General features: G+C 41.8%; 1 protein-coding gene across 2 annotated transcripts; it reads right to left on the reverse strand.

The window, feature by feature from the left end:
- Positions 1-576: 576 nt before the first annotated feature.
- On the reverse strand, positions 577-27523 carry ATP6AP1 (ATPase H+ transporting accessory protein 1). Of its 2 annotated transcripts, none has more exons than XM_060763249.2 (10): positions 27360-27523; positions 19056-19185; positions 15424-15498; positions 12969-13162; positions 8881-8921; positions 8546-8631; positions 6981-7213; positions 5313-5360; positions 3692-3926; positions 577-1433 (listed from the first exon to the last, which is right to left on the reverse strand). In XM_060763249.2, the coding sequence occupies exons 1-10, from the start codon at positions 27458-27460 to the stop codon at positions 1224-1226; spliced, it is 1353 nt and encodes a 450-aa protein (XP_060619232.2). In that variant the 5' UTR covers positions 27461-27523; the 3' UTR covers positions 577-1223. The 2 variants fall into 2 exon arrangements, with proteins under 2 accessions (XP_060619232.2, XP_060619234.2); XM_060763251.2 differs by having other exon boundaries at positions 19056-19182; positions 27360-27522.

Genomic DNA, 27523 nt, shown 5'->3' on the forward strand with positions numbered 1-27523 from the left:
AATACTACAAGGGTTTAGTGGGAAATGATCTTGAATTTTAGAGTTGTAGTTCACCTACATCCAGAGAGCACTGTGGACTCAAACAATGATGGATCTGGACCAACAGAAAATACTGGAAGTGGTTGGTAGGCATTGACCTTGAGTTTTGGAGTTGTAGTTCATCTGCATCCAGAGAGCACTGTGGACTCAAACAATGATTGATCTGGATCTAACTTGGCACGGATACTCAATATGCCCAAATGTGAACACTGGTGGAGTTTGGGGAAAATAGACCTTGAAATTTGGGAGTTGGTAATTGCTGGGATTTATAGTTCACTTACAATGAAAGAGCATTCTGAATCCCGTCAACAATAGAATTCGGCCAAACTTTCCACATAGAACCCCCATGACCAACAGAAAATATTGTGTTTTTTGATGGTCTTTGGTGTCCCCTCTGACACCCCCTCGTGACCCCCTCAGGGGTCCTGACCCCCAGGTTGTGAAACACAGGTCTAGTTGCTTTTTTAAAAAAATATGCTTTAAGTTTTGTTTTCTTGCAAAATTCCCAAGAGCCCCTTTCATATATACACAAGAGACTGGACTGTTTGTCTTTTATTCACATCTTTCAAGTTGACGAAATAGCAGGGGTCATTGAAAGGAAACCCCACTCTCCCCTGATCAACAGCAGCATGGAGTCTCAAATACTGACTCACTGTAAACAGAAGTAATCACAGGAACCACAAAAATAAATAAAGGTAGAGCTGGGGGTGGGGGGAGGAATGAGGGAAGGGCCATCTAAAATCTAGGGAAGAGGATTTGGGTAAGAAAGAGACATTTAACACAACAAAGTAGGAGAATATGTACACCACATTACCAGGCAGGACTAATTTTGTACCACTGGAATCCCAAAGGGGACGAGAAGAGGACCCTGAAGTGCTCTGCCCTTCAACAAAGTTCATATGAGATAACGAAGACCCTGCATTTCAGACAGAACCTGTCTTTCCATCCAATAGGAAAAACTACACATTCCTCTTAATTCCAGCATGTCCACTGGGGTATTTGAAGCTGGGATAGTGGGGAAAGGTTAGAAGCACAGAAGATGTGATAAGGGAAGGATCTATTAGGAAAGAGAACCTGAATATGGGAAAAGGTATAGGACGGAGACCAGACGGGGTTTTGTGAATAGTGTTGGGAAGATGTGGCAATGGGTAGAAAGAGCCCAGAATGGCTACAACGGGAGGAAGCTATTCGGTCTGGGGCACAGAGATGGTAGGTCCTTTGGGGTCATCAAAACGGTCCATAGTCTTGAGGCTCATGACCATGTGGAGGCCGTAGGTGAAAACAGCAACAAGGAGCAAGGAGGTCAGCAAACCCATCCAAATTCCAGGAGAGAAGAAGCCGGCACAGTCACTGGCATAGGAGAATTTATCACCTATCACATTAAAGCTCTGGATCTGAAAGGAATTGGGAGAATGTATTAATGATGGAGCCTGATCCCATCTTCACCCCACGCCCCCATCCTCCCCCAAGGAAATCAGCACATTTCATTATTCACAGCTGGCTGGTCAGAATTACCTGTCCGAATGCATCTACCCTTATGAACCACCACGGAGATTAAGATCTTCTAGGGAGGTCCTGCTCTCGGTCCCACCACCATCACAAGTGCGTTTGGCAGGGACGAGACAGGGCCTTCTCAGTAATTGCCCCTCGGCTATGGAACTTCCTTCCTAATGAGATGAGGTCAGCCCCCTCCCTCTTGTCCTTTAGAAGGAAGATAAAAACGTGGCTGTGGGACCAAGCCTTTGGGACTGTGCAATGAGGCAGCGATAGGAACCCTAGTATGCCAACCAAATTCGATATGGTTGTTGAGACAGTTTTAACTAGTGGATTTTAATGTCGATATGTGATTTTAATGCTTTTGTATGTGTATAGTCTAATATGTTTCAGCATTGAATGTTTGCTGTTTACATGTGCTCCACCCTGAGCCCCTCTGGGGTGAGAAGGGTGGAATATAAATGCTTTAAATAAATAATAATAAATAAATTAGACAATTCACAATTTTAGATACAGGCTGAAACACACCAGCACTTCTTGTTGTCTTTTACATATCTTTTTAGCCAACATGTATTTTAAGCAGTTTTAAACGGTTGTTAATTTTACCCACATGCGTGTTCAATCAATTAGCTGTCCTTAATCTCATTACCTGCATACCTTGAGGCTGGCACACTGTGGCATACACTGGTACTTCTTGTAGTCTTTTACATTTGTTTTTAGCCAACATGTATTTTAAATCAGCTTGGATTGGATCCATACTGCGCTGTTTCCCAGGGTGTGATCCCGAGTTGTCTGCTTTGAACTGGATTATATGGCAGTGTAGACTCATGTGGTCCAGTTCAAGGAGATAGTCTGGGATCAGATAACTGGATTTTATGGCAGTGTAGATCCAGTTTGTAGTTTACTTCTCAGGCTAGGTGTTCTCTCACATTGAAGGCCTTCCTGTGCTCATCATTGTTTTTTGCTTTTTTTGGTTTTTTTGCGGGGCAGTCATTTATTTCCATAGGGATTTTTGCTACAATAGTAAATGCAATCCATTGATGGTCCAATGGCAGAGCTGGCTGGGAGTCAGCTGCATTAAGATCACTACTGACAGAAAGATCATGAGTTTGAAGCCAGCCCAGGTCAGAGTGAGCTTCCAACCAATTTGTGTAGCTTGTTGTCAACCTTTGCAGCCCAAAAGACATTTGCATCTGTCAAGTAGGAAATTTAGGTACCACTTACGTGGGGAGGCTAATTTAAATAATTTACGAGGCCATAAAAATCTCCAGCAAGTATGCAAAGAACGAGGAAGTACTTCATCCGTGTCACAAATGGACAGTGAAGCGACAGCTCCCCTGGTGGCCAGAAGCTGGAATGTTAAATAGCCTATGAGTGCCTGTCTATATATGTTGTGTGTCTATGGCATTGAATGTTTGCCATGTATATGTACTTTGTAATCCGCCCTGAGTCCCCTGCAGGGTGAAAAGGGCGGAATATAAATACTGTAAATAAATAATAAATAAAATTCTGTGCTCTTTCAATAAGCAGATGAACTTGATATTTTTGTAGTTATTTTTCTATCGCTGTCTTCAAACCCAAAATCGACACACTGAATGGCATACCTTTGAGAAAGACAATGTATTTAATATAATTTCTTCAATTAATTAAAAGAAGAAGAAAAAAGCTGGCTGCGAGATTCTGTGAGCCCTGTGCTAAAAGTAACATGCATGATCACCATATAGGGCAACACCTAGTTCTAGTTCATGTGCAGACGGGTTGGAACTGTGTTGCCCTCCAGGTCTGACTCCCAACATCCCTCACTAATGGCAAAAGTAGGGGCTGTTGTTCACTAATAAGGAAGACCATACAATTCCTGCCTCTGCTGCAAGGAAGTTAAGAATGCAGGAGGTAGTATCTTGGTTCAACATCCTAAGAGTTAGGTCAAAAAAGCAAGGAATGCCCAACCATTTCCTGCTGCTGGGAGAGCTTAGAAAGAAAGAGGTCATCTCCAGGAAGTATGCAAAGAATAAGGAAGTACTTCATCAGTGTCACAAACGTACAGTGAAGCGACAGCTTATCATTTGGAAAACAGATATGAAAGCTTCCCAAAAGGCCCCAGCTTTCTGTCACAAGCCAACATGCTACAGTAAACTTACAAGAATACACAACAGCGTACCTGAAAATTCACGATCAGCACTTTCCAGTGGCTGGCATTTTTGTAGGGTACCAAAACGCCCTCCAAGGCTGGCTGACTACTGACACGAGCGCAGCTGAATGAATAGTTGCTGGGTGCCGTGATCTGGGTGCCGTTGAAAGTTGCCGGGGGATTTGGAGGTCTGTGCAGCACTACGGTCCGGACAGTAAACCAGTTCTGTGCTGAGACTGAGTAGCGGATATTTGTCATTTGGAACCTGAGAGATGGAAGGGGAGAGATGGATTCAAAAGGAGGGGGATCGGGTCTGCTCTAGGAAAAGTAACAGAGCTTTCTCTATCATGCTGCGGAAGGTGGGATAGGGCAGATGAAGCCTCCCCGCACTTTCTACAAAATTAAACAGTCACCACTCCATCCTCTACTAATATGAATGTTGCAAAATGCTTCAAAAGGTAGGTGTGCACATTCCCTTTTCAAAGCGACTTATCCATTAAAAAAAAAGAAAAATATCTGAGTGGGATGGTATTCCAAACTCGATGACGGCAAAGGTAATTATCTCCACAGATTTAAAAGGGGAAAGATATTTGTTAGGAAATAATGATGCGAACAAATTGAAATTGAATCCAGACAAGACAGAGGAACTCCTGGTTAGTCGTAAGGCCGAACAGGGTATAGGGTTACAGCCTGTGTTGGATGGGGTCGCACTCCCCCTGAAGACGCAGGTTCGCAGTTTGGGTGTGATCCTGGACTCATCGCTGAGCCTGGAACCTCAGGTTTCGGCGGTGACCAGGGAAGCATTTGCACAGTTAAAACTTGTGCGCCAACTGCGCCCGTACCTTGGGAAGTCTGACTTGGCCACGGTAGTCCACGCTCTGGTTACATCCCGTCTAGACTACTGCAACGCTCTCTATGTGGGGTTGCCTTTGAAGACAGCTCGGAAGCTCCAGCTAGTCCAATGCTCGGCAGCCATGATACTAACAGGAGCGGAGCGCAGGGAGCATACAACTCCTCTGCTGCACCAGCTCCACTGGCTGCCGATTTGCTACCGGGCTCAATTCAAAGTGCTGGCGTTGGCCTATAAAGCCCTAAACGGTTCTGGCCCAAGTTACCTATCCGAATGTATCTCTGCCTATCAGCCCGCCAGGACCCTAAGATCTTCTGGGGAGGCCCTGCTCTCTATCCCACCTGCTTCACAGGTGCGGCTGGCGGGGACGAGAGACAGGGCCTTTTCTGTGGTGGCCCCCCGGCTGTGGAACGCCCTTCCTATGGAGGTAAGATCAGCCCCCTCGCTAATGGTGTTCCGAAGAAGATTAAAAACTTGGGATGTTTGAACGGGCATTCGGTTAAACAGTGCAATGAATGTGATGATTACAGGAATGGAAATTTGGACGACGGATTGGATCACGACTCTAGTTATGAGATGCATTGTGTTGTCTATTGTTGTGTCAATATTTTATATTATGCTTTTATGGTTTTAAATTGTATATCGTTGATTGATTCTTATCCTTGTTGTAAACCGCGTTGAGTCGCCTGTTGGGCTGAGAAACTGCGGTATACAAGTAAAGTAAATAAATAAACAAATAAATAAATAAAATGATGGTTGACATAAAGTTAGAACTGAAGAAACTGTGTCCATTGTACTTACGTGATTGTCAAGGGTTGGCCACCTACACTGGGATAACTCAATACCAACCTAAGGCATGGAAAGAAAACAATGTTAATATTCAAAAGCACCAATATCAATCAAAATCTGTATTATCTATCTTTAAGGAAAATCCATTCCTGGGAGAGTCATTATTATGGAGGAAAGGGCTCTGCATTGAAGCTTTATTCCCAATCCTTGTCTCCACAACGTTTCCAAAATCCAATGTACACAGGGACAGAAAGTGAGGGAAAATCTCCTGAACAGGGACACAGGCAGCAACACAATCACCACAGGAGTGTTCACCCTTCCCTGTGGTATCCAAAGCATGTGTATGTTTGTGCTGGAGTTTCACGTTAAATATGTCCCTGTCTTGACTTACAAACAAATTCAACTGAAGAGCAAAAATACAGAGCTAGTCTTGTTCGTAATTTGGGGACTGCCTGTCATTCCTTTTAGTTATTGGAAATCTCACAGCCTAGTAACTCAATACCAAGGTTGGGAGATGCACAGAAGTGTTTACAAGCAGATCTCTAAAAGTGGTAGTAACCAGAGAAGACCTTAGTAACTCCTGTAGATTTTAATAACCAAAAATGTCCATAATTCATAATATTATAATATAATGCAATATACTACTGCTACTAATACTACTAATAATAATATATTACAATTTTATATTTCTATTACGTGTAATATTACTAATAATATTACAATATACAGGCTTGACTTTTACAATTTGATTGAAATGCTCACTCTAGGAAACTTTAGGTCCTCCAGGGGAACTCTGTGATCAACATCCTTCTGAAGTTCACCATCGAGTCTCACTGGAGGACCTTGACATTTCTAGAGAGATGTTCTCTCAGGTTAAAAAATGGCAGGGAATCTATCTATATAAATAAAAATGTAATGTTCGTTTGTGGGATTAACAGAACTAAAAAACCAGTGGGCCAATTGACACCAAATTTGGACAGCATACACCTAACAACCCAAGGTATGTCCTTCACTCAATTTTTTTTTGATTTTGTCATTTGGGAGTTGTAGTTGCTGGGATTTATAGTTCACCTACAATCAAAGAGCATTCTGAACCCCACCAACAATGGAACTGAACCAAACGTGGTATAACAGGACTCCCATGACCAACAGAAAACACTAGAAGGGTTTGGTGACCTTGAGTTTGGGAGTTGTAGTTCACCTATATCAGGAGCGCACTTTGGGCTCAAACAATGATGGATCTGGACCAAACTTGCCACGAATATTCCATATGCCCAAATATGAACACAGATGGAGTTTGGGGAAAATAGACCTTGACATTTGGAAGTTGTAGTTACTGGGATTTATAGGTCACCTACAATCAAAGAGCGTCCTGATATAAAATAATTTTAAAAAAATTAAATGGCAGGGATTTTTTTAATTCACAGTTTTTCACTTTCACAGAGTTCCTGTGTCGCTAACCCAGCGAATGTGGAAAAGTGACTGTATACAAATTAGCAACCACATGGTTTAATTTATTAAAATCATATTCTGGCTCGATTATTTGTAAAAAGCATACATATGCTACACACCAGGATCTCCAGCACCCTGACTTCCAAGAGCCAACAAAATTTTCCCCACTATGTAATTACTTCAATCTGTGTCCCTTTATTGCCCATTTCATCCTCTTCCACAACTCACTCAGAAGCATTCTGTGTATTTGTAGACTTTGATACATCAACGGTAGCACGGTCCCCAAACGTGAGATTTGTAAGGTCATGCCATGTGTCGTTGATAGCCACTGAGAAGTTGGTGGCCCAGAAGAGTACCCAGGGCTTATCTGCAGGGAAACGGAGCGGTGCCACAGTGGTCTCCTTCTGGAGTAGCTGTCGGCCCAATCTCTCAGGGGCCAAGCCAGACACATCCCGGACAACCTGGAGGAAAAATGTTCATTCGTTTTATACCAGGCACAGGTTGCATATAACAAAGTTATCCGAGTGGTTTACTAGGGTGCTATGGACCAGGGACTTCAGACTATTAGCTGCAAGTTGTCAGGAAAGAAAGGAATGCTTTCAACCAATGGGCACAAATATAATTCTAGTTCCTGACATTTTGGGAAAGCCATTCTTCCTGGTCGCTTAAATCAGGTAGCTTAAAAAGCATTGGTAGACAAGGTTCAAAGCAAAATTACAAGATGTACTGCTGAAGGCTTTCATGACATAAATCACTGGGCTGTTGTGTGGTTTCCGGGCTGTATTGCAACCGAATTATCATTCAACCTAAATTTCCTATATTACATTATTATTCAGATATTATAAGTCATACTGAATTGTTTCTGATCCTGTTAGATTGCTCTGTTTTAATGATATTTCCTATGCTATTATACTTTTTTATCCACCTTGTTGAACCAATTACTCTTTAATCAGCTCGTATTTTAGGTCTCCCCCCCCCCCCCCCCCGCTTAGTTCTTTTGTTGCTTGATGCTTGTCTATTATTGTTATGTTTGTTTTGTTTTTAAATTGCATTTTATTATTGCTCTGCTTTTAATTGTATGTTCCCTGCGCTTGGCCCCATGTAAGCCGCCCCGAGTCCCTTTGGGGAGATGGAAGCGGGGTAGAAAAATAAAGCTCTTCCGCCTCCTCCTCCTCCTCTTCTTCTGTATGGCCATGTTTAAGCATCATTTTCTCCTGACATTTCTCCTGCATCTGTGGCTGGCATCTTCAGAGGATTTGAAGAGAGAGTCTCTGAAGATACCAGCCACAGATGCAGATAAAAGGTCAGAATAAAATGCTGAGAGAACACAGCCATGCAGCCTAGAAACCACACAACACCCCAAAATTAAGATACATAATATATTATCCCCATAAAAGCAAAAAAATAAATAAAAAAAACAGTGTGAGAAGAGATTGGAATGATGGATGAGAGAAAAACCAGAAGAGAGAAAGATGGATTCATGTTACAAAGTTGCCTACAAATAATAGAATATTTGAGTTGGAAGAGACCTCATGGGCCATCCAGTCCAAGAAGCAGGAAAATAGCATTCAAAGCACCCCCGATGGATGGCCATCCAGCCTCTGTTTAAAAGCCTCCAAAGAAGGAGCCTCCACCACACTCTGGAGCAGAGAGAGAGTTCGACTGTTGGACAGCTCTCAGAGTCAAGAAGTTTTTCCAAATGTTCAGGTGGAATCTCCTTTCCTGTAGTCTGAAGACATTGAATGGCTCAATAAGCCAACCAAAGCAGCACAGGAATCAGAAGGTCCACATACCCGTGAGGGCCGTAAAGCAGTCAGGATAGCTGTATAGGGAATGTCTTCGGATTGAAGGCCACTTAGAACCTGCCCCAGGATTTCATCTGTATGGAGAAATCTTGTTAGAGAAAAACCTTATCTCAAAGTGCTCTCATGTCCTCTTACGTATGAGGCAGTTACAAGTCCACAAATAGGATTACATATGGGACAGTTACAAGTCCACAAGCCTTCCAGACACATCCAGCAGTGGCCTTTCTCAGAGGGTGAATATTTAACCCAGCATGCCCACCCAAAGTGACTTTAGCGGCTATCCTTCCTTCCCAGTGAATTATGGGTTCCATGCTTTTACTTACCATTGCTGGTCAAAACTTCCTTTGGGGCCATCAAACTTGAACTGCAGAAGTGAATCAGAGAGAGAGAGAGAGAAGAGAGAGGTTACTGTTAATGTATTTGTTTATTTATTTATTTATTTACTTACTTACAGTATTTATATTCCACCCTTCTCACCCCACAAGGGACTCAGGGCGGATTACAATGTACATATACATGGCAAACATTCAATGCCATAGACACACAACATATATAGACAGACACACAGAGGCTACTTAATATTCCAGCTTTTGATGAGAGTATTCTGGCCACCAGGGGAGCAGTCCCTTCACCGACCATTTGTGATACTGATTAAGTACTTCCTCATTCTTTGCATACTTACTGGAGATTTTTATGGTGTCATAAATTAGTTAAATAAGCCTCCCTGCAAACACAGTACTCAAATTTCCTAATTGACAGATGCAACTTGTTAAGATCTTCTGGAGGGGCCCTGCTCTCGGTCCCACCTCCTTCGCAATTGCGTCTGGTGTGGACGAGGGACAGGGCCTTCTCGGTGGTGGCCCCTTGGCTTTGGAACTCTCTCCCGTTGGAGATTAGATCTGCCCCTTCCCTCCTGACTTTCAGAAAGCTGGTAAAATCGTGGCTTTGGAATATAGCATTTGAAGAATGATGATTGAGTCAATAATGGCTGACCACACTGGCGGATGGTGATGAATTTATGATTTTACTCTGACAACCTGGCTTTTGTAATGGTATGATCTGCATTTTAATGTATTTATGTATTATGATGCTATTATGTTTATTCTATGTGTGTATTAATTTTCCGCTGTTAGCTGGTCTGAGTCCCTCTTCGGAGGTCGAGAAGACCGGGTTATAAAAGCTCTAAATAAATAAATAAATAAATAAATAAATACAACTGACTTTTGGGCTGCAAAGGTCAACAGCAAGCTACACAAATTGGTCGGAAGCTCACTCTGACCCAGGCTGGCTTCAAACTCATGACCTTTCAGTTAGTAGTGACCTTAATGCAGCTGACTCCCAGCCAGCTGCACCACAGCCCTGGTTAGTATTATTATAGTACTACTACTACTAATAGGATATTATAATTATACGTTTTATATTACATGTAATATTACTAATAATATAATGTATTGTATGTATATATATCTTGTAAGCTGCTCTGAGTCCCCTTCGGGGTGACAAGGGCGGCATACAAGTGTTGCAAATAAATAAATAAAAGGGGAACCAATAAGATTGAAACTAGTCTCCAACAAAATGCCAACCTCTCCCTTTTCGGGAGTGGGAATAGTAGAACCCTGACTAGGGAATAGTAGCCCTAGTCAGCATACCCAATAGTGAATAATAATGGAAGTTACAATGCAACAATATCTGCAGTGCCACATAATTCCCATCACTGCCAATGGTGGGAAGGTAGTTTGCAGTAATTTCATTTAAGACCCCGCTGCCTCTGGCTGGAAGGGAGAGAAGGAAGCCTACATTCTTGGCACACGATCAAACATCTACTTGAATTACTTGAAATGCTAGGAAAAATACAATGGCAAGTTTAGGGAAGGGTGGTTCCCATTCACACTGGAAGAAGCAGGAAGTATGGATCCCAAGAAATGTGAGTAGGCTGGATTGAGGGATACTATGTGCTGAAAAATATATGAAAGAGATAGAGATCTTGGGATAAGAAACACAGACAGTTGAAATGTCAATTTTGGAACTAGGAAAATATTTTCTAAAATGATTGTAGATTATCCAGATGATAACACTATGTGGACTATGTGGTTGTTTTAACTGCTGTTTTAACTATTGTTTTAATTATATTTATATGTTATTGTTTTATGTTTAATGATTTAATGTTTAATGTATTATAATCTGTTATGTTTATGTTTTGATGTGGCATCGAATTGTGCCAAGCTGTAAGTCCCCCTTGGGGTGAGATAGGGTGGGATAGAAATATGGTAAATTTTTATTTTGTCTATTTTATTTTATTGCATTTTGTATTTTGTTGTATTTAATTTTCTATTGTTTTGTATATTATTTTGTTGGGTGGGATAGAAATATGGTAAATTTTATTTTGTCTATTTTATTTTGTTGCTTTATGTATTTTGTTGTGTTTGATTTTGTTTTGTATATTATTTTGTTGTATTCTTTTTGGGCTCGGCCTCATGTTAGCCCATTGGGGAGATGGTGGCGGGGTATAAATAGAGTTCAATATTAATATTACTATTATTATAAATAAATAAATCAAATGTTAAATAAAAAAATTTGGGCCTACTATTCATACTACAGCTGTGCACATCTCTTGATGGTGAAGCTGGGAGATGCCTGCTCGGACCCCTGGCCTTTGACCTGTGGGGTCCCGCAAGGCTCTATTTTGTCTCCCATGCTCTTTAACATCTACATGAAACTGCTGGGAGAGGTAATCCGAAGTTTTGGAGTTGGATGCCATCTCTACACAGATGACACACAACTCTACTACTCATTTCCACCCTCGGGTGCTGGACGAGTGCCTGGCTGCTGTGGCTATCTGGATGAGGAGGAACAAGCTGAAGATCAATCCCGACAAGATAGAGGTCCTCCTGGTCAATCGTAAACCAGATCAGGGTATAGGATGGCAACCTGTGCTGGACGGGGTTACACTCCCCCTGAAGTCACAGGTCCGCAGCTTGGGAATCCTCTTGGATTCATCACTTACGCTTGTGGCTAAGGCGTTGGCGGTGTCCGGGAGGGCTTTTGCACAGCTAAGACTTGTGCGCCAGCTGCGACCATACCTCGCAAAGGTTGATTTGGCCGGGGTGGTCCATGCCTTGGTCACCTCTAGATTGGATTACTGTAATGCGCTCTACGTGGGGCTGCCCTTGAAAATGGCTCGGAAATTCCAACTGGTGCAACGGGCAGCGGCCAGGATGTTAACTGGCGCTCCCTACAGAGAGAGGTCAACCCTCCTGTTTAAGGAGCTCCATTGGCTGCCGTTTACCTACTGAACCAAAATCAGGTGCTTACCTACAAAGCCCTAAACGGTTTGGGACATGCCTGCCTGCGTGACAGCATCTCCGTTTATGAACCCACGCGCTCCCTTCATTCATCCGGAGAGGCCCTGCTCACAATCCCACCTGCGTCGCAGGCGCGTTTGGTGGGGACGAGGGACAGGGCCTTCTCTGTGGTTGCCCCACAAATTTGGAACACCCTCCCCAAAGACATTAGACTAGCACCCACGTTGGCAGTCTTTAGGAAGAACTTGAAGACCTGGCTATTCCGATGTGCCTTTCCAAAACAGGATAACCCCCAGCACTATGTCCCAGAAGCACATTATTAGAGTTTAAGACTCTCTGCACATTGCACTTGCCCAGAATTCCAACATACCACCTGTCACACCCAGCACTTTTTAACCTGTACCCATCACGGGCCTGGCCCTGGTATTTATTGTGTAATGGTGTAATGTTTTGTTATTGCTTATGTTTTTAATTTGCTTTGTATTGTATTGTTATTGTTTGCTGTTGTTGTATTGAGGCCTTGGCCTTTGTAAGCCGCATCGAGTCCCTAGCGGGGTACAAATAAAGTTTAATAATTAAAAAAAATGTTGCATTTGGTGATGTAGATGGGAAAGCACTTTAGCCATCTGGTGAGTAGGTATACAACCTCACACTATTGCTTAGCCTCAACGTTCTGTCATTGGAGTATACGTCCCCGTCCCCCCTTTTGTGGGAAAGCTTGATTCCACAACCCCTGTTTTTAATGAGCCCTCTTCCACAAATAACCTGCTTCTCCTTATCTCACTTGAGTTTTTAATCAGTTTTTAATTAACTTTCTTTTTATCATTACATGTAGCCCGCCCACTGTCATTGTGATTGTGTTTATTGTAATTTTATATTGTTATGTATTCATATGTGTTATGTAATTATGATGTTGTTGTTTACTGTTTGCGTTTTTGGTTTTATTCTGCTATAATTTGTTGTCTGGGCTTGGCCTCATGTAAGCCGCCCCGAGTCCCCAGCGGGGAGATGGTGGCGGGGTATAAATAAATATTATTATTATTATTATTATTATTATTATTATTATTATCTTCAGTAATAAGAAGGATGCCAAAAGGCTGGTTACTTACCCAGTAGTATAGGGCAGCCGTATCAATAGCAGGGCAGGTAAGCTGGCGTTGAGCCGCAGCTCCTGAAGGGTATTCTGATCCACATGGAGAGGCGAGATGCCCAGCTTGGCCTTCAAAAAGGCAGGGACAGCACTGGCAGCAAACCAGTCCACAGAAGGAAGCACCAAGGAAGAGGAGGCTGCACCTACCGCATTCTGTTGGGAAGCCAAGGGCGAAGAGTCAGAGCTGTTGTCAACAGGACATCAGGCCACAAAGTGATCATGAGCTTCCCTGTCCCTCGACAGTACATTATTTGTGCAAGAATGAGCAACCTATAGTTTTCCACATGCTAATGCTCATGAACCCTGACCAGCATAGTTGATCATCAAGTAACATGGGAGCTACAATCCAGTTCACAAGTTGCCCACCTGTCTTTTAGTACTACAGAATCAATTTGGCCCCTCTACTAATGGCAGTAATTCCAAGACACACTCCAAGAAATGTGAGCTTTCAAATGTACATTAATTCAGGAAAGCCTGGCCTACCTAGTTATAATTTTCAGTATTTCATTTTTAATTTATGTTGGTTTAACAGAAAAAAAACCTAGCAAAAGTAATCTTAGACTAACATACACACAGCAAATTCCAGAATAGACTAGATTTCTTGTTGTGTGTTTGTTCAATTCACCTCTTGGCCTGGGCACTGGTCTGTGAAGAACCAAATTTATTTATTTATTTACAGCATTTATATGCTGCCCTTCTCAGCCCGAAGGGGACTCAGAGCGGCTTACAATATATATTTTCACACAATATATTATATTATTAGCATAGTACAATATCAGTATTATACATTACTATACCATTATATTGTAATATTATTAGTAATATTAAATGTACTGTAAATATATAATTATAATTATAATATATTATTATTACTAGTATTATATTGTATTACATTATAATATTATAAATATTATATGTATATACAATATACTATTTTATATTACTAGTAAAGACAAGATGGAAATGTCTTCTGCTCCCTTCTGTCTTTGCTCCCATCACCACCCATCACCCAGGAAGTAAATAATAAATAAATTAATAGACGAAACATTTCAGAGACAGGTTGGAATAAAGATTGCTGCTGTTGTTGTTATATGCCTTTAAGTCACTTCTGACCTATGGAAACTCGATTATAGAGTTCCTTGGCAAGATTTGTGGGAGGGTTGCCTTTGTTTCCCTTTGAGGCTGAGAGAGTGCGATTTGCCCATGGTCACTCAATGGGTTTTCATGGTTGAGTGAGCACTGAATCCTGGTCTTTAAGTAGACCTCAACCTTCCTAATGTTATAACCTCTTAATACCATTCTTCATGTTGTGGTGACCCCCAACCATAAAAATATTTTTGTTGCTGCTTCATAGCTGTAATTTTGCTACTGTTACGAATCGTCATGTAAATATCTGATATGCAGGATGTATTTTCATTCACTGGACCAATTTTGGCACAATACCCAATACACCCAAATTTGAATACCTGGAGTGGGGCTTCATTTTGTCATTTGGAGGTTGTATAGTTCACCTATGATCAAAGAACATTCTGAACTCCACCAATGATGGAATTGAGCCAAACTTGGCACATGGAACTTCCATGACCAACAGAAAATACTGGAAGGGTTTGGTGGGCATTGGCCTTGAGTGTTGGAGTTGTAGTTCACCTACATCTAGAGAGCACTGTGGACTCAAACAATGATGGATCTGGACCAAACTTGGCACAAGCACTCAATACGCCCAAATATGAACACAGATGGAGTTTGGGGGAAATAGACCTTGACATTGTAGAGTTGTAGTTGCTGGGATGTATAGTTCACCTACAATCAAAGAGCATTCTGAACCCCACCAATGATAGAATTGGGCCAAACTTCCCACACAGAACCTCCATACCTTGAAGGGCCTCCCTCCAGCCTTGCACACTCTCCCTCATATGTGCACCATGCTGCCATGCACCAAGCATGCCTGTTATCCCCTCCCTGCTTGGAGCCTCAAAAGCAGCCCTCCCCCCCGGCTGCAAGGCTGGCCAATCACGATGGAGGAGGGCTATTGGTGGAAGGATTTGGCATCTGTTTCCAAAAAGTAAGAGAAGGACAGATTTTTAGCCTTCTCTGCCAAAGGAGTTCCTAAGACCATTGGGATTTCTGGGAGTTGTGGGCCAAAACACCCAGGGACCCACAGGTTCAGAACCACTGGACTAAAACAAAGAATCGAGAAGCTGTGCCAACTTGGCACTGATTTGAGGAATGGAAAAAGAATTCAAGCTGGCTAGGCAGAGTTTAAACCACAACTGGATTTCAAGTTCCTCTTCTGACATCCTCTTTTGACACGCAGGGCAGTGGTGTGATTCATATAAATGTATCAGACTTCCGTGGCTGGGGATGGTGGAATTAGTGACTTCTCCAACAAATATCATTATTTTTCATTCACTCACCTCTAGGTTGGGGAAGGCGCTGTCTGGCTTGTTTCCAAATACTCCTCCATATGCAGTGAAATCCTCAACACTGAGCTGGGAGAAAAATACAACTTTGTTTTAAACTCAGATTAGTACTGTTATGAAAGATCTAACTATGATCTTTTTGTCAGTTCCTGTGGCCAAGCAGAATGGAAATGGCCACCCTTACATAAACACACAAAGCTGGAAGAAAATGTAAAAAGTATCTAGTCCAGTGGTTCTCAACCTGTGGGTCCCCAGGTGTTTTGGCCTACTACTTCCAGAAATCCCAGCCAGTTTACCAGCTGTTAGGATTTCTGGGAGTTGAAGGCCATCTGGAGACCCACAGGTTGAGAACCACTGATGTAGTCTAAAAACTACCACATAGGAATACATACTGTAACTAAATTACTTTTGAAAGACAGTCAGCCAACAGTGTAAGGACTCCTTAAAAAGGAGAGGCAGTCTATTTTGCTATCAAATAGCCTTTATAGTAGGAAACTTCATCCTAATGGTCAGATGGAATCTCTCGGTTCATGTCTAGTCCCTTCAGAAGCAGAAAACAGAAGTTATATTCCTTCGGCCTATAGATATGGCAATCATCACTTTTTGATTTAAACAAGGATACTTATTTGAATAAAGATGTATATTTTAGTGGGTTGTTGTAGGTTTTTTTAGGTTATATGGCCATGTTCTAGAGGCATTCTCTCCTGACGTTTCGCCTGCATCTATGGCAAGCACCCTCAGAGGTAGTGAGGGCTGTTGGAACTAGGAAAATGGGTTTATATATCTGTGGAATGATCAGGGTGGGACATTTCTGCTTTTTAACTTTTATCGTTTTCAGTCCCATGATGCAGATTACCAATATCTAAAAGCAGCCATCTGAATAGTGGCTCTACCACATTAATACTTCCAGGATGATTAAAGCCAGGCCCAGGAACTGGGCTTCGGATCTCTTCACAACACTGACAGTAGCAAAGACACAGTGGTTTCCTTGCCCTGGTCATGTGAGCGAGAAGCCTCGTGACTTTTCTGTTATCACTTCCTCATTCCATTTAGCCCCGTGCTCTCTGGCTCTCCCTTTGCCAGGTCCTCAGCTGATTCAGGCAAATTGTATAGTGGTTTTCATTTAATTTTCCACTGTATAAAGGGCTTAGAGAAAAGTAGGTATGACGAAGGTTTCTCCCTAATCTAGTGAGACAGGGGAGTGGAAAGCATCTCCTGTTAAAAACAGACCCCACAAAATCTAGGGTCCCTATGGGCAATCTTTTATATTTATTTATTTATTTATTTATTTGCTGTATTTGTATACCGCCTTTCTCAGCCTATCGGTGACTTATAAAGGATAGCCCTCTCCCTCCACTTTGAGTCCCCCTAGGGGTGAGAAAAGCGGTATATAAATGCTGTAAATAATTAATAAATAAATAAATAATTGTTGGTGTCTTTTCAAAGTCTGAAAGGCTGTTGAGTCCAGGTCTGAGACTCCCTTTTGAGTTTCCCCAAGGTGGGGCCATCCACATATGACAAAATCCATCAGGCACAATCAGATCAACCATGGTGATTGGGGATGATGGGAAACGCTTAGGAGCTCCCGGTGGCACAGTGGGTTAAACCCCTGTACTGGCAGGACTGAAGACCGACAGGTTGCAGGTTCGAATCTGGGGAGAGCGTGGATGAGCTCCTTGTGTCAGCTCCAGCTCCTCATGAGGGGACATGAGAGAAGCCTCCCACAAGGATGGTAAAAACATCAAAACATCTGGGCGTCCCCTGGGCAACGTCTTTGCTGACGGCCAATTCTCTCACACCAGAAGCAACTTGGAGTTTCTCAAGTTGCTCCTGACACGACAAAAAAAATGGGAAAAGTTTGCACTGCATCACTCGTGGAGGACATCAGCTTGGGGAAGGCTGCCCCAGGTAGCTAAATCCATAGTGAAATAGATTAATACAACTGTGAAGAGACTCATCCCCTACTGTATGGACTGGAAATACTTCACCAGGGAATGATTGTCATGATTTATTTGGAGAGCAGAACTGCTCACTGAGGTTCATTCACAATTCAAAGGTATTGTAAGTGCTCAGTACAATATAATGCCTGGGATGGATGACTGCCTGAGGCCAATGGTCAATCCCCTCAGATCCCTCCCTAAACAGACCACAAAACCCCTGACTGGGCACAAAAACCATTGTGTCACTTCCTCCATCATTCTGAGAGGAACTGGAAAGGAAAACGGGGCATTCGATAGTACAGGGTCTTGAGGTGCTTATGTGATAAGTGTTTTCATATTTCTGTGTAATTTGGGGGCAAAAAATGATTAAAAAATTGTGCTAGTCTTTAAAAAGTGGGGGTTGATGGTTTGGGAAACCCGATGCAGAGTTACATGGGTCACAACTTAAAGAGTCCTGGGGCCAGAGGTGGACCACGAGCTATTTTGTGCTCACCTACAAAGCCCTAAACGGTTTGGGACCCGCCTACCTGCATGATCGCATCTCCATATATGAACCCACACGTTCCCTTTGAACATCTGGAGAGGCCCTGCTCACGATCCCACCTGCGTCGCAAGAGCGTTTGGTGGGGATGAGGGACAGGGCCTTCTCTGTGGTGGCCCCCCGACTCTGGAACTTTCTCCCCAAGGATATCAGACAAGCCTCAACGTTGGCAATCTTTAGGAAGAGCCTGAAGACCTGGCTGTTCCAGCGTGCCTTTCCAGATTAGGAAACTCCTGGCATCATGTCCCAAATGCACTTTGTTAGAAACTAGGATTGTCTGCACATTGCACCTACCTCCAAAAAACCTCTACATACCTACTGTCAAGTTCAGCACTTTTAAATTTTGTTCATTACATTTGGCCCGGCATTTAGATTTTAAATGCATCATGTGTCATTGTTTTTAGTGTTTTATTGTCTTTGCTTGATGTTTTATTATTTGCTTATGAGTTTTACTGTTATATTTGTATGTTGTTGTTTGTTGCGGCCTTGGCCTTTGTAAGCCGCATCGAGTCCTTCGGGAGATTTTGCAGGGTATAAATAAAGATAATAATAATAATAATAATAATGATAATAATAATATATACTCGAGTATAAGCCGACCCAAATATAAGCCGAGGCACCTAATTTTACCACAAAAACTGGGAAAATGTATTGACTCGAATATAAGCCGAGGGTGAGAAATGGAGCATTTACGGGTAAATTTCAAAATAAAAATAGATACCAATAAAATTATATTAATTTAGGCATCAGTAGGTTAAATGTTTTTGTATATTTACATAAAACTGTAATTCAAGATAAGACTGTCCAACTCTGATTGAACCATTATTCTAACCTTCTTCAATGTAAATATGCTTACATGTCCTCCAATAATAATAGAGTAAAATAATAATAATAGAGTAAAATAATAAACGTAATAATAATACAGTAAAATAATAAATGTAACAATAGAGTAAAATAATAAATGTAATAATAACAACAAAATAATAAATGTAATAATAATAACAACAAGAAAGTAAAATAATAAATAATATTGACTCGAGTATAAGCCACAGGAAACTTTTTTCAGCCTAAAAAAAGGACTGAAAAACTAGGGTTATACTTGAGTATATACAGTTTAAACCAAGGACCCGAAAACAAATACTCACTTTCTCCTGAAGGAACAGCAGCACATTATGAGGTCCGCTGTCTAGTGCCGAGTCCAGTAGTGCTGCAAGTTGAGTTTCTGTCACCACGTGCCCCTCATGTGGAATGGATGAAGGGGGCCACAAAGATCTGCTTCACGAAAGAGGAGTAAAGGAAAGGGATCAAAGGGGGGAGAAGAGCTAGGGAAGGCATATATTTCTGACAAAGATCTCTTATGCAGGTATGGTGGATATCTGAGATGTGAATAGGGCAGTGCATCTGCTCTGACCTTCAGCCAAAACTTTCAAGGAACTATCAAAGCTGCTGCTGTTACTCCCATTTCTTTTTTTAATTAATAATTTTATTGTATTATACGCACACAAATACGATCTATTGAAATACACAAGCATGTGGACAATTTCAACAGAAAGGAGGAAACCATGAAAATGAACAAAATCTGGCTACCAGTATTAAAAAACTCTAAAATTGCAATAGCACAACAACAGAGAGGAAGCAGTCAGGGATATCTAATTATCTCTCAACAAAAGTTTGCCCCAGGCACAGTCAGGCCATTGTATGCTAATCAAGGTGGTCAGTTGAAACATTCACACCTAGCTCCAGCAGAGAAGAGTCCTTTGTCTCACCCTGGTCATTCCACAGATATATAAACCCTTTTTCCTAGTTCCAATAGACCTCACTACCTCTGAGGATGCTTGCCATAGCTGCAGGCGAAACGTCAGGAGAGAATGCCTCTAGACCAGGGCCATATAGCCCAAAAAAAACCTACAACAACCCAGAAATATGATCATTTTGTTGGAATTTACATAGAAAGTGGGAGAACACTAAGTTTATAGGAAAGTAGGAAAATGTTTAAAAATAAATTGAAATAGGCAAAAAATGAAGAGGAAAAAATAACATACAAAAATACCTTAAAAATAGAAAAAAGCTAAATAAGAGATGAGAAAATCCTTTGAATTCCATTCTGTGTCTTCACCTATATTACGTAATTGCTTATTTATCAATTTTTTTGTTTATTTAATTTTTCATCTCTCTATAAACTCCTTTTTAATCATAGATAAGGAAAAAACAGAGATAAATGTATTAAAGATAAAAGAAACATAAACTGATAGGAAAAAAACCCCGCAAAAACACATTGCTAGATACTGTCTCTTCTCTTTCACATATTTCTCAAAGGACAACCAATCTGTTCCTTTTATTAGGCTTCCCGAGCTATTCTTCATGTCTTTAATTTTTTGTATTTTATTTATCCAATCGTATATTTCTGGAATTTTGTCTATTTTCCAAAGTTTTGCATGATATTCTTGCTGCAGTTGAGATGTAGGTAAATAAAATATCTTTATATTGTCGAAGGCTTTCATGGCTGGAATCACTCAGTTCTTGTGGGTTTTTTCGGGCTATATGGCCATGTTCTAGAGGCATTTCTCCTGACGTTTCGCCTGCATCTATGGCAAGACCTCACCTCTGAGGATGCGTCAGGAGAAATGCCTCTAGAACATGGCCATATAGCCCGAAAAAACCCACAAGAACTAAAATATCTTTATTTTGGTCCAAATTAGATCTGAGTCAGTAATATTTAGTAAGTAGTACTCTGGTTTTCTTGGGAATAATATTCCCAATATTGTATTGTCGAAGGCTTTCATGGCCGGGATACACTGGGTTGTTGTAAGTTTTTTCAGGCTATATGGCCATGTTCTAGAGGCATTCTCTCCTGACGTTTTGCCTGCATCTATGGCAAGCATCCTCAGAGGTAGTGAGGTCAGTTGGAACTAGGAAAATTGGTTTATATATCTGTGGAATGACCAGGGTGGGACAAAGAACTCTTGTCTGCTGGAGCTAGGTGTGAATGTTTCAACTGACCACCTTGATTAGCATTTGATAATCTGGAAGTGCCTGGAGCAATCTTTTGTCGAGAGGGACATCTAATCACCTCTCAACAAAAGATTGCTCCAGGCACCTCACTACCTCTGAGGATGCTTGCCATAGATGCAGGCGAAACGTCAGGAGAGAATGCCTCTAGATCATGGCCATATAGCCCGAAAAAACGTACAACAACCCAGTGATTCCGGCCATGAAAGCCTTCGACAATACATTTCCAATATTATTTTTTCATATTTGTATACATTAGTCCTAATTTTGGGGGGTGGCATACCATCTATGGAATATCTTGACTCCAATTTCTTTAAAGGTTCAGCTTCAGAGATACGGGCAGCAAAATAACCAGGCATTTTGTGCTCTCAGAAAGAAAGTTTTACTCTGAAAAACTCAGAAGAACTGCTCACACTGAAATCAATCTCAAAATGGGTTTCAGCAGATCTAAATACAAATACTACCAACGTCAGTTACACTTACAACAGGGTGGGCAAAAAGTGATCCCCAAAGTCTGTTTTGGTGGCCCTTGATACTCCAGAGTCACTGAATTACCCTTTTTTGTTTGGAACCCAAAGGGGGCTATTTTCCTCTTTTCAATAGTAATCTAACTTTTAAGTATATTGTAGCCCCATTGACATGGTTTGAAAATCCAATAATGGCAATTAGTGGGTCTTGTTTCAGATTATCGGGAAGAAAGAATCCTACTATTTTCTATGACTCTCCTTGACTAATTAAAAAACATAAGGGTAGAGGAGCACAATGAGTATTTCTGTTCTGTTTTTGACCACGAGGACAATTTTAATTTGACTTTCCATGTCAGATAGGGCCGAAACCCCAATTTGGCCACAGGAAACTACTATAGAGTTCCAACTCAACTATACAGTAAGAACAAATTATAGGGCTACAAGAAAGGATACCTTAAAGTAGTTATTTTAGAGCTCAGAAAGGACAAAAACAAAGAATATGAAGCAACGGGCCCTTCCACACAGTCATATAACCCAGAATATTAAGGAAGAATAACTCACAATACAGCTTTGAACTGGGCTTTCTGAGTCCACACTGCCATATATCCCAGTTCAAAGCAGATATTGTGGGATTCTATTCAGCTGTGTGGAAGGGGCCAACGTAAGTTTCCAATTTCTGGAACTCTTGAAATAAGGAAATGAAAGGCATGTGAGACAGCACAGAATTACACAATGCAAACCAGATGACATTTCTCTTCCCTTTCGAAATGCCAGAACATGTAGTTTACACAATGGAGCTCCATGTAAGAAAAAAATCAGAAAAATCTATATAAATAAAAATATAATGTTCGTTTGTGGTATTCACAGAACTCAAAAACCCCTGGACGAATTGACACAAAATTTGGACACAAGACACCGAAGAACCCAATGTATGTCCTTAACTCATTAAAACACTGATTTGGCCATTTGGGAGTTGTAGTTGCTGGGTTTTATAGTTCACCAACAATCAAAGAGCACTCTGAATCCCACCAACAATGAAATTGGGCCAGACTTGGAATATTGTGTCCAATTCTGGGCACCACAATTCAAGAGAGATATTGACAAGCTGGAATGTGTCCAGAGGAGGGCGACTAAAATGATCAAGGGTCTGGAAAACAAGCCCTATGAGGAGCGGCATGTTTAGCCTGAAGAAGAGAAGGCAGAGAGGAGATATGATAGCCATGTATAAATATGTGAGAGGAAGCCACAGAGAGGAGGGAGCAAGCTTGTTTTCTGCTTCCCTGGAGACTAGGTCGCGGAACAATGGCTTCAAACTACAAAAAAGGAGATTCTATCTGAACATGAGGAAGAACTTCCTGACTGTGAGAGCCGTTCAGCAGTGGAACTCTCTGCCCCGGAGTGTGGTGGAGGCTCCTTCCTTGGAGGCTTTTAAGCAGAGGCTGGATGGCCATCTGTCAGGGGTGATTTGAGTGCAATATTCCTGTTTCTTGGCAGGGGGTTGGACTGGATGGCTCATGAGGTCTCTTCCAACTCTTTGATTCTTTGATTCTTTGACTTAGCACAAAGGACTCCCATGACCAACAGAAAACACCAGAAGGGTTTGGTTGGCATTGACCTTGAGTTTGGGAGTACACCTACATTCAGAGAGCACCATGGAGTCAAACAATGGTGGATCTGGACCAAACTCTACACAAATACTAAATATGCCCAAATATGAACACTGGTGGAGTTTGGGGAAAATAGAATCTTGACATTTGAGAGTTGTAGTTGCTGGGATTTATAGTTCACCTACAATCACAGAGCATTCTGAACCCCACCAATGATAGAATTGGGCCAAACCTCCCACACAGAACCCCCATGTGGGCCACAGCAACGCATGGCAGGGGACGGCTAATAAAAATAATAAAAAGGAACATTTTCACAGAACAGAAAGTCAAACCATAATATTTGTTACCATAAGATGTAATGAATGGCTACAAAGTATGGATGGCTGAGAGCAGAATGTCAGGAAGGAGCTCAGCATAAAACTACATTCCTTATAGGTTGTCACAAATTTTGTCCCACCCTGAGAATCGGTGCATTTGCAAGAATGCATCCATCCACAACCTCTCCTTTCACACCTCCTTATTGGACTTTCTGACAAAGTTCAGTAAAGGTCTACATTCCTTGAAATGCCTACCCAGTCTTCTAACAGAAATACACATCTATATAAATAAAAATGTAATGTTCGTTAGTGGGATTAACGTCACTCAAAAACCACAGGGCGAACTGACACCAAATTTGGACACAATATGCCTATCAGGCCAACAAGAGACCATCACTCAAAAAAAAATTGATTTTGTCATTTGGGTGTTGTAGTTGCTGGGATTTATGGTTCACCTACAATCAAAGAGCACTCTGAACTCCACCAATCTATATAAATAAAAATGTACCGTTCGTTTATAGGGTTAACAGAACTCAAAAACCACTGGATGAATTGACACCAAATTTGGACACAAGACACCTAACAACCCAATGTATGTCCTTCGCTCAAAAAAATTGATTTTGTCATTTGGGAGTTGTAGTTGCTGGGATTTATAGTTCACCTACAATCAAAGAACATTGTGAACCCCAACAACGATTGAATTGAACCAAACTTGGCACACAGTTCTCCCATGACCAACAGAAAATACTGGAAGGGTTTGGTGGGCATTGACCTTGAGTTTTGAAGTTGTAGTTCACCTACATCCAGAGAGCACTGTGGACTCAAACAATGATGGATCTGGAACAAACTTTGCATGAATACTCAACATGCTCAAGTGTGAACACAAGTGGAGTTTGAGAAAAATAGACTTTGACATTTGGGAGTTGTATTTGCTGAGATTTATAGCTCACCTACAATCAAAGAGCATTCTGAAACCCACCAACGAGAAAATTGGGCCAAACTTTCCATACAGAACCTCCATGACCAACAGAAAATACTGTGGGTTGTTGTAGGTTTTTCCGGTGGTCTTCGGCGACCCTTCTCACCCCCTCACAACCCCCCCAGGGATCCCGACCCCCAAGTTGAGTAATGCTGCCGTAAGGCCATCCAGTCCAACTCCCTTCACCAGGACAAGAAAATCAAAGCCTTCCTGAGAAAGAGCCATCCAGCCCTAGATATAGATAAATAGATATGATTCACACACACACATGCCAGATATAGTATCAGAGATTTCAAAAGGACCTCTAAAGAAGGACAATGATATGTTACATGTTCCAGAGTAGGCAAACTAGACAATCTCCACATCAACACTGACAAGAAATACTGTTTGCCCATAAGCATAAAGAAATTATACATATTAGAAACCAACACTAGTTTCCAGGTCACCAGACTGGGCCACAGCAATCCATGGCAGGGGGCAGCTAGTTTGGTTATAAATTTGGAAAACCAAACATGTCCCATGTCAAAATATCTTGCAGTTCAGTCAGCTTCTCCTTCATCTTTGCTGTAACATGTTATTTAAGAATAGCATTTTTTTTTCTAAAGATGGATTCTCACTAGGTACATTGTGTTCCTACCTATCTTGTACAGAATCTGATAATTTCAGCAGATTCTGTAACTGGGTGGTTCTAGGTTTTTCCAGGCTATATGGCCATGTTCTAGAGGCATTTTCTCCTGACATTTCGCCTGCATCTATGGCAAGCATCCTCAGAGGTAGTGAGGTCTGTTGGAAGTAGGAAAATCAGTTTATATATTTATTTTTGTTTATTTTATTTCACAGTTTTGTATACCGAGCTTCTCAACCTCATCGAGAGCCATAAAAACATATACATTCATTAAAATATCATATATCACAAATTACAAAACAACTTTAAAAACACTAAATATAAAACTACAGTGGTCAGTCGTCCTAATAAGATGGATCTGTGGAATGACCAGGATAGAACAAAGGACTCTTGTCTGCTGGAGCTAGGTGTGAATGTTTCAACTGACCACCTTAATTAGCATTTGATGGCTTGGCAGTGCCTGGGGTAATCTTTTGTTGAGAGGTGATTAGATGTGCCTGATTGTTTACTCTCTGTTGTTTTGCTGTGGTAATTTTAGAGTTTTTTAATACTGGTAGCCAGATTTTGTTCATTTTCATGGTTTCCTCTTTTCTGTTGAAATTGTCCACATGCTTGCGGATTTCAATGGCTTCTCTGTGTAGTCTGACATGGTGGTTGTGAGAGCAGACAAGAGTCCTTTGTCCCACCCTGGTCATTCCACAGATATATAAACTTTACTTTATTTTCCAGACTGGGCCACAGCAACGCGTGGCAGGGGATGGCTAGTCTATATAAATAAAAGTGTAATGTTCGTTTGTGGGATTAACAGAACTCAAAAACCACTGGACGAATTGACACAAAATTGACACCTATCAGGCCAACGAGTGACCATCACTCATAAAAACACTGTAAAACACAGCAGAAAAGGCTTTAAAAGCCAAATATATATATAAAACATCAAAATGCATGTGCAAAACCACACATATGTGCAAATACACATATATCCACAAATATATAAGGTAAAGGTTTTCCCCTGACATTAAGTCCAGTCATGTCAAACTCTGTGGTGTGCTGCTCCTCTTCATTTCCAAGCCGAAGACCCGGCGTGGTCCGTAGACACCTCCAAGGTCATGTGGCCAGCATGAGCGCTGTTGCCTTCCCATCAGAGTGGTACCTACTGATCTACTCACATTTGCATGTTTTCAAACTAAGTTGCTCCAGGCACAGTCAGCCCATTGTATGCTAATCAAGGTGGTCAGTTGAAACATTCACACCTAGCTCCAGCAGACAAGAGTCCTTTGTCTCACCCTGGTCATTCCACAGATATATAAACCCTTTTTCCTAGTTCCAACAGACCTCACTACCTCTGAGGATGCTTGCCATAGATGCAGGCGAAACATCAGGAGAGAATGCCTCTAGACCAGGGGTCCACAAACTTTTTAAGCAGAGGGCCAGGTCACAGTCCCTCAAACTGTTGGAGGGCTGGATTATAATTTGAAAAATAAAACATGAATTCCTGTGCACGCTGCACATATCTTATTTGTAATGTAAAAAACATTTAAAAACAATAAAATAATTAAAATGAGGAACAATGTTAACAAATATAAATCTATTAGTATTTCAATGGGAAGTGTGGGCCTGCTTTTGGCTGATGAGATAGGATTGTTGTTGTTGTTATGTGCTTTCAAGTCGCTTCAGACTTAGGTTGACCCTGAGCGAGAGCCGGGTAAATGACCTTGGAGGGCCGCATCTGGCCCCCGGGCCTTAGTTTGAGGACCCCTGCTCTAGAACATGGCCATACAGCCCGAAAAAACCTACAACAACCCAGTGATTCCGGCCATGAAAGCCTTCGACAATACAAGTTCACAGAAGCTGGGGCTAACAGCATGAGCTCACCCTGCTTCCCGAATTCAAACCTGTAATATTTGGTAAGGAAGTTCAGCAGCTCAGCAGTTTAACCCACTGCACACACATATATACACACACAAAACACATAGACACAAAATGGGTCACAGCAACGCGTGGCAGGGGACAGCTAGTAAATAATATAGCCCTTCATAACCAGAAGGGCTGCCCTTCAGCTCTGAGGCCCCTTCTACACTGACATATAAAATCCAATTGTTTGCTTTGAACCGGATTATATGGCAGTGTAGACTCAGATAATCAAGTTCAAGGCAGATAATGTGGATTATCTGTTTTGATAATCTGGATTATATGGCAGTGCAGAAGGGGCCTGGGAGCAATGATGGAAAAACGCCATTTAATTCAAGATGAAGTAAACATTTCACCAAAATCAAGCCAGTGCATGCTGTACAGAGAGAAGGGCTTCAGTGCCTCGCCAAACGACAACTCCCACCATCCCACAGCACGGAGCGGTGTCGAACTGCGTTAATTCTACAGTGTAGACGCACTCCAGACAGCCCTTTGCTGTCTCATTCCTGCAAGGTAGTCCAGAGGCCCGCGTACCTGTGGCTGGACCAGGCCAGCAAGGGCACCTGTCCTGTCTGCGCCGCCGCCAGGCCCAGAAGCAAGAACAGCCAAAACCCAGCAAACACCCGCAACGCCATCTTTCTTCCCTCTCTGCTCCTTTCACCGCTGCTTCCCTTCGCCTGCTCTCCCGGCGCGTCACA

This window comes from Anolis sagrei, chromosome 2, assembly GCF_037176765.1.
Source record: "Anolis sagrei isolate rAnoSag1 chromosome 2, rAnoSag1.mat, whole genome shotgun sequence".
NCBI classification, from domain to species: Eukaryota; Metazoa; Chordata; class Lepidosauria; order Squamata; family Dactyloidae; genus Anolis; species Anolis sagrei.